The sequence below is a fragment of the Brachyistius frenatus genome, unplaced genomic scaffold (assembly GCF_029030835.1).
Source record: "Brachyistius frenatus isolate BFR_SWC_R1_liver_20210118 unplaced genomic scaffold, ASM2903083v1 Contig_4, whole genome shotgun sequence".
NCBI classification, from domain to species: Eukaryota; Metazoa; Chordata; class Actinopteri; family Embiotocidae; genus Brachyistius; species Brachyistius frenatus.
This window is the reverse complement of record NW_027210603.1, coordinates 8,144,244-8,152,853: the sequence shown is the minus strand read 5'-3', so window position 1 is coordinate 8,152,853 and position 8,610 is coordinate 8,144,244. Positions and strand designations below refer to the sequence as shown.

The following is an 8,610-nucleotide window of genomic DNA, read 5'->3' as shown; positions in this document are numbered from 1 at the left end:
CCCCCTCCTCTTCTCCAAGCATGATGGACCTCTGTCACTTTGAGAGATTATATGAGCAGTGATTTGATTCCTACTCTCTCTCTCACAGACATTAACGTGCCACACACACACACACACACTTGCTTTCACACACCTGTCAACAATGGGAGAGAATATAGAGAGCACAAACTAGGTTTCTGCACCACAAAATGCAGCTGGATTAGATTTATTATTGATTTGAGTTGATGCTCTGGGAAAACCAGCCCCCATATCAGTTTGCAGCTCATCTGTCAATTTGAGGCTTGAATGTAGCTTCGCACTGTTGTCTGCTGTACCAGTATAGACATCTCAAAGCGTGTATCAAGTAATTCCATCACATAGTTTTGCAAATTAAAGCTCACAACACACGTTTCTCCTTTTACTTTTAATTTCAAATGAACATACTATGACATTACAAAAACAGATTCAACCTCTCATTTTAAGTCTGCTCAATGAATCCAGGACAAAAGGAGGTCAGAGGTTAACTAGTACCAGTGTAAAACAGGACACTTTTGGTTAAAAACTACCCTAAGAATACAGATTTCTCCAAGCCATCCTCCACTTTGGTGTACTCCAGGTGAGATTTGAAGTACTGGCTTTCGTATCGAGGACTGCTGCGAATGTATGCGAGGTAGTCAGGAGTTCCAGGGCAGATGACGTTATCTGCCAGCAAGATGCTTCCCTTCCTTAGGAGGCCACACTCCTGATAAAAAAAAGAGTCCAGTCAGAGTGTGAGGGCAGACAAAGTTTGATCAGTATGAAATGAGCTTGAGCAAACTTGCCTCCATCAGTTTTGTGTCAGGAAGGTAGCGATCTTTCCAGTGATCCAAGAAAACCAAATCAAATGTTGTCACCCCAAACTGCTCCTTCATTTTGGGGATCAGGTCACCAGACGCTCCTTCAACTAACTGGACCTAAAAAGAAGAAACACACTGTCACCTGACCTGAACACACTGTGCAAATAAAACATTTTAAGACATGTGGCTTCACCTTGTCCTCCAGTCCGGCCCAAGCAATGACCTGACGAGCAATCGCAGCAAAGTCGGGGTTGAATTCAAGGGTGATGAGCCTGGAGTTAGGGGGAAGCAGGCTGGCAATCCGCACCGTGGAGTAACCACAGTAGGTTCCCAGCTCCAAAACAGCGGCTGGGTTCACCTCAGACACCACAGAGTCAAGAATGCAGCCTGTGGCAAGAAAAATAACAACACAAATTCAGTAAGCTAATGATTTTACAAATGAATGCACAAAATCATACAAATAAAACATCAGTACCTTTCTCATCCCCCACATTCATGGCCCACTCCTTCTGTCTGCAGAACTGATCTATGGCTTTGACCACGCTGCGAGGGTCTCCTCTAGTGGCGTTTTTCTGTACTGCACGTAGAAGCCGCTGGAGGGAGATGAAGTCCAAACACAAAACCACTTACTATTATAAAAGGTCAATAAGATGCTACCAGCATTACTAAGCTATTAAAATGCTTTCACAAGACACTAGTTGTGTTGGCATGAATCCCTTTACTTGATGTTTCATCTTTTTAAACTCATTTTTTATGGGGGTTTTGCTCTGTTTTAACACATAAATATGTGGTGTTATTTATTTCTGTCCTTTTTCCTTGTGTTTTTGCCTGGAGAAGAATATCCAATGTCACCTGTAAATCCCACCAAATGACTGTGATTGCAATGTGTGCCGACATTTTAATGTATGCAGCACCTGTCCCTCTGAGGTTTTTATGGATGCATACACAACTAACTTTAACAAAAACAGAGCACTTGGAGCAAAAAAAATTGCTTTACTGTAAAATAAACAGGGATTAATTGTCTTTTCTATATAAATTCATTTTTAAACTGTTGATAAGCCTTACAGTCATTTTTACATATTTCACAGATAGGCTACCTGTTTAGAAAGGTGCAGAGGCCTTACTGAATTCGTTTGTGGTCTACACAATGTAAGCACAGGGCTGGGCGCTTTTTGTTTTTGTTTTCTAAATAAAGATTGTATCTTTTTAAAGTCCAATATTAGCAAAAATAAGTTAAAAGAACATTTTTTTGTCTTCGTTATTTCCAAATATCAAATGGAAACAAGGCTGCAGAAACTGTAATAATGATCCAGATTTCTAGAAGCCAGATTCAGGACACAATATCCTGAACATATGTTGACAAAAGCACATAATATAACAGTATAGTTCGTATTTATCCGAGTCTCCACTCAGCATGTTTCCTGCACACCTGTTTCCCATCAGCTGATCACCACTGTAACCTGCTGCCTGCCGCACAGCTGTTTCGAATCAAGACATTAAGCCACTTGTGTGTGCTGTATAGGCTGCCGCCTTCATAAGAGCTTCTCAAAGTTGTCTTACAGTTTCTCCTCAGCACACAACATGTCCGATGTGAGCTTTAGCAGAGCTGCAGTTGACACACGTGTGGTGTGCAATGCCTTTGATTTAAAGGAGACCTTTTAGGTTCATTTGCAGGTTTTTTTTTTATTTTGATTCGTGAACTCTGCTAGAGTAGCTTTGCATAATTCAGAGATAAAAAACAAAAACATGATTATCTTATAACGGGCCTTTATGCAGCCTCGGTGCCTTTTTAAGGCCCCTAGTCCTAACAGCTCTCTGTCTTCTGATTGGTCCCAGCGGTGGAAATAAAATCTCTTAACCTACTAGCCAAGATGATTTGTCATTTTTGATGGGAAATTGCAAATTTTCAAATCTATCGCACAAGCCTGAATCAATCTGGAATATGAGCAGGGAAATATCCACAGCAACAAAAATAAAGCAGGGAAATGTGGTTTTGAACTCATTACCTGTCTGTTGTATGACATAAAATACATGCACAGAAAACTTTTGCTGTATACGCTGGTCTTAATAGGTGAAATGCACTGGACTGTAGTTTAACAGGCTTTTGCCATTGAATATCTTTGCCGGAGCATCACTGTTTTTGGTATCACAGACAGACTGAGTGGGTGGAAGGACGAGTCCATGTGTTTCGTGTGCATGCAGCGCCTGGAGCAAATGGCCATGTAAAGAAATCTGTGACAAGCTGACATCAGCTCATCATGAATCGAGCGTGTAGAGCTCACTACTTCTTTATCTCATTATTTGAATACTTTGGCCACATTTAATATGAACATCTGACATTGTAGTATTATAGATATAACAGGGAAAAAAAGGAAAAGCATAATAGGTCGTCGACAGTCGTCGACAAGGTGATTCATACATGTTTCAAAATGTCTTGTAAACCATTTAAATTTATTTCAGGGATTTAGGCCAACAACTTTCTGGTCTAGCTCTGATCTGTGAGCTTTATCCTGCCTCACACAGAAATAATAATAATAATAAAAAAAATAAAAAACACATACAATGGAAACATATTTCCGTACTGATATTAAAAGGAACACTGTATATAGTTGCAGCTGGTTTCTGCATTGAATGCTTTCTTTTGAATGTGTACTTCTGAGAAACCCTGCCTACAAAGTCCAACGTACATTTCTGCTGTTTTTATCTGCTCACTAACTGAGAAGCGACATGGTGCACACAATGTGATCAAAAGAGAAAAAGGCCTAAAGCTTTTTTTTAGAGACATAGACAAGAACTCTCCAGCCAAATTATTTAACACAAGGAAAAAAGAATCATGCTCGTGAACACGATATCTCAGGAACACCCAGATAAACACGGAAGTAAACTGCAACTTGACTGGTTGGCAGAGGCACACAATCACAAGGCAGTAATTCTAGGTGTACTGTACACTTTATGAATTTTATCTGTACTTTGTCTTATTCCTAAATTATATCACTCATGCATGTTATGACAAGCACCCATTCAACTTTGCTCCGATTGTTCATTGCCTTCTGCATTTTTTTTCCCATGCAGGCAATAAAATGGATATAGATTTATGGAAAAGAGTACTAAAAAATTGTTTGTGTCTGCAACAGCAAACATCTTTCTTGATAAGATTGTAACACATAATGCAGGACAATCGCAGGGGACATGATAACATTAATAATGCCTCTGTTACACTAACGTGTCCCATGCACTGAGCTAGCAAGCATGACAGCAGAGTAGAGGGACACCGTGATAGAATACAGCTATTATACTGTAAATGGTATTAACTAACCCTGTAAAGGGGCTATTGTTTCATGACAAATCATTGAGCATTGATGTTAGCATTTTGCCAAAGGCACAATTGTGCCTGAATACAGGCTTACAAAGCTGCTAATACAATTCAGTGAAGGTAACTACAACTTGCTCTATAGAATTCTTTAATTTGCTTTGTTCGCTTAAATTACCTTAACACTCATGTTCAACCTTATTTCATTAGGTGCAACTATGCTACCTCATACAATTTGATGAAATCAACCCTGTATAATATCCATTGCAACAAAGCATTAGAATTTGCATTACACTGCAGACATATACAGATGAAGTGGAGACTGTGTAAAGAGCGTGCATGCCATTCAACCATTTCCCAAAAATTTTGGAACTCCGAAAAATTTAAATAAAAACATAATGTGATGATTTGCAAATTATGTAAACCCATAGTGAAAGTAGATCAAAGACAATGTATCAAATGTTGAAACAGAGAAGTTGTATTGTTTTTTGGAAAATATATGCTCATTTGAATTTGATGCCAGCAACATCTCAAAAAGTTGTGAATGCTAAAAAAAAACACCTGGTGGAACATTTCACAACTAATTAGGTTAATTGGCAACAGATCAGTAAATGATTTGGTATAAAAAGAGCATTTCAGAGAGGCAGAGTCTCTCAGCAGTGAAGACGGGTACAAGGTACAAGGCCAAGAAACAGCATTATATGGCTTTGACCTTCTGGCCCTCAGGCAGCAGTGCATTAAAAACAGACATAATTCTGTAGTGGAAATCACTGTATGGGTTCAGAAACACTTCCGAAAACCATCGTCTGTGAACACAGTTCATCGCTGCATCCACAAATGCAGGTTAAAACTCTGCCATGCAAAGAAAAAAACGGATATAAACATGATCCACAAGTCTTCTCTGGGCCTTGGCTCATTTAAGATGGACTGAGGTGAAGTGTAAAACTGTCCTATGGTGTCATTAATCAAAATGCAAAATTCTTTGGAAAATCATTGATGCCGAGTCCTCCAGGCTGAAGAGCAGAGGGTGCATCCAGCATGTTATCAATGCACAGTTCAAAAGCCAAGATCCGTGCTGGTACGGGGATGCATTAGTGCACATGGTATGGGTAAGCTTGCACATCTGGAAAAGCACAACTAATGCTGAACTAAATATACAGGTTTTGGAGCAGCATACGCTGCATCTTTTTTAGGGATGGTCATTCCCTATTACAGCAAAACAACGCCCCAGCACATTCTGGATGTATTACAACAGCATGGCTCTGGATTAGAAGAGTCCGGGTGCTAAACTGGCCTTCCTGCAGTCCAGACATTTGGCGCACCATGAAACAACAAAAGCCCAAAACGACAAAGGAGACCCTGAATGGTTGAGCAGCTAAAATCCTATATCAGGAAAGAATGAGACAACACTTCACTGTCAAAACTACAGCAACTGTTCTCGTCAGTTCCCGAACATGTACACACTGTTGTTAAAAGAAAAGGTGATGTAACAGTGGTAAACAAACCCATCCCAACTTTTTTGCAATGTGTTGTCCCATTAAATTCAAAATGAGCATATATTTTCCAAAAAACAATTACATTTTTATTTTAAAGATTTGATGTGTTGTCATTGTTCTATTTTCAATTAAACATGGGTTTATAGCATTTGCAAATCATCACATTCTGTTTACATTTACATTTTATACAGTCCCAACTTTTTGAGAAATGTGGTTGTACTCGTGCCTGCATGTACTTTAGTGTCATTGGCAATAGACCTATGTGTACACCCGCTAAGCACTTTATTAGGAATAGCTTAATGAGGAATACAGGGTAGGACCTTTGCTCTCAAAACAAGATTCAGTTTTTTGTTTAATGGATTTCACATGTTGGAATCATTGCTTTGAGATTCTGATCCTCATTGACTGAATTGTATCACATCATTTGTGCATTCATGCTGTGTATCTCCTGTTTGAACACATCTCAGTGGTGCTGGAGTGGATTCAGATCTGTTGATAGGAGTAGCCACTGAAGTCCACTGAACTCACTGTCATGCTCATGTAACCAGTTTGAGACAACTTTTGCTTTGTAACATGGTGCAGTGTTCTGCTGGAAGTAGCAATTATAAGACGTAAACTGTGGCCAAAAAGGGATACAACAATGTGATTAGGGTGCAACATATGACCAAGATTAATTTGTAATAAGGAGCCCAAAAAGTACCAAAAAAACATCCCACCACCTTTACAGAAGCAGCAACTTGGATTGTTGGATCCATGGATTCATGCTGTTGACACAGTGGTCTGAGTTTAGCATTTGCAGCCTCAGCAGAAATGGAGATTTGTAAGATTAGGCTGCATTTTTTGGTCTTCCTCTGTTCAGTTTCTGCCTGTTCCCACTGCAGCCTCAGATTTTTGTTTTTGCTGGAACAAGAGTGGAACCTTACAAGATCTTCCTTTATTGTAGCTCTTCCGACCCAAGCTTTGACATCATGCGTTTCTGTGAAGACTGGTTATTTGAGTTAGTGCGGCCCTTTGGTTGGCTGCACTATGCTAAGTAAACTCTACAGACTGTTCAGGTCAGCAGTCTCTGAAATACTCAAAGCAGCCTGTCTGGCACCAACAATCATGTCAGACTCGAGAGGTGTTTTTTCCATTCTGATGTTTGATGTCAACACGAGCTGAAACACATAACCTGTATCTGTAGGATTTTATGAACTGCACTGCTGCCACAAGTTTGTCTAATTGGATAATTGCATGAATAGGCAGGTGTATAGGTGTTCCTAATAAAGTGCTCAGCCACACTTTTGTTATTATTTACAAAGCTTCATTTTCTGTCGGCCTAAATCAGAATATTACCATCACTCAATCTCCTGTGCTTGCAAGACTGCCTGAACACCAATCTAGTTATCAGCGTGTTAGGGCTGATCTTGTGAGAGGTGAGTGTTTATTGAAGGCACACCTGAGGACGTGTGGACTGGGTCAGCGTGTCCAGCATTCGCTCCACGATGACATCGTGCCAAATCAGCGCCAATCCTGCGTGATACTGCACAATGGAGGGGATCAACCATCTGTACAGGGCATACAGGAGAGCCGCTCCACCGGTGAAACTGTAAAGAAGAGTCAGCAACATCCTGCAGCCGAGACACAGAGCGTAAACACGGTAAGTATGGTTATAGTGTACGGTTGTGCATGGTGGAAAGAGGCCACAGACAATAGCAAACACATCTGCACAAGATAAATGAAATCTCTCATGTCCCCCCCCCACCCCCCCCACCCTACCTCTCCTTTTGTGCTGGGTAATGAGATGGGTGTTCACTATGCTGCTGCTGCCATGCCCAAGCTGTAAACCCACACAGGCGCCTCAATATGATGATTTCACTGTAGGTTATAATTTAACATTAACTGCAATAAACACTGAGAAACACACAACACTGTGCTTTGTGTGCGGCGCTCCCACTCTTAGGAGCAAATCATCTATTTAGAGATCTCTTGCACGGATAAAATAGGGAAGGAACAGAGTAAAACAAATGAAAGAGAAAAGTACAGGCAGAATCTTAAACAGGAGCTCCTTCTGTGGGAAAGCAGTGAAGAGTGAAGCTGGAATCGACTCCATGTTGAATTAATAATGCAACTGTGGCAGACCAGTGGTGGTTGAGGTAATTCCTTTTGATTTGGAGTTTGAGTTGCATGGCAACTGGCTGCGGGTTAAGAGCCGTGTCACAAAAGGCAGACCACTGGCACTTTAACCTTTACTTTGGCTTCCTCCTAACATACAGGATTCAGAGACTGAAATGCAGAGCAGTTATGTGCACAAGTCACATGTTGTGCAAATACTATTTACCTAAACTCAATCTCTATTTAAATTTTTATCATAAAAAGTAAAAAAAAAAAAAAAAAAAAGAACAGAAAGGACAACACAACGCTTAAAGGTTATCGGAATATCCAAAACTTGCTCATTATTGAAGATATAATACATTATTTGTTGTTAGAATAGGAAGACTGGAGTGTTACGGCAGTGTTCGTTTTTCCACTAAACACAACCAATTTTGTAATACCAGAAGTGCACACAGGCTTCAGTCCAAATCAGGAATTAATACCAGTCTGAGCTGTGGTCTCCCTGAAGCAACACAGGAACAGTCTTTTTAGGAATTAAAAAAAAAAAAAAAAAAAATCAGCGCATGCACTTTTAAGAGGTTTCTGATTAAAATCTAACAGAAAATAAGACTTACATGTGTAGGCAGGCAGTGCTCCCTGTGCTCTTCTCACCTCCTCTCGCTGCCAGAGGACAATATGTGAGTTCCAACAGCCGGGACATATGCCTGCGCTTGCAAGAAACTAACTCCTCCCTCCTCTTCTTTCCATCCCCCTTCTCAGAGCTGTGCTGAATGTGAGCATGAAAGGAATGAACAACTGACCTGTTCTCGTCAGTCGACCAACACACACACAACACACAACACACACACACAACACACACACACACACACACACACACACACACACACACACACAC

At 40.4% G+C, this 8,610-nt stretch overlaps 1 protein-coding gene across 1 annotated transcript; it reads right to left on the bottom strand.

The window, feature by feature from the left end:
• Positions 1–255: 255 nt before the first annotated feature.
• Positions 256–8,590, bottom strand: comtb (catechol-O-methyltransferase b). Its single transcript, XM_069714212.1, has 6 exons — positions 8,330–8,590; positions 7,060–7,231; positions 1,291–1,408; positions 1,009–1,202; positions 801–932; positions 256–721 (listed from the first exon to the last, which is right to left on the bottom strand). The coding sequence occupies exons 1-6, from the start codon at positions 8,413–8,415 to the stop codon at positions 542–544; spliced, it is 882 nt and encodes a 293-aa protein (XP_069570313.1). The 5' UTR covers positions 8,416–8,590; the 3' UTR covers positions 256–541.
• Between the last annotated feature and the right edge of the window lie 20 nt (positions 8,591–8,610).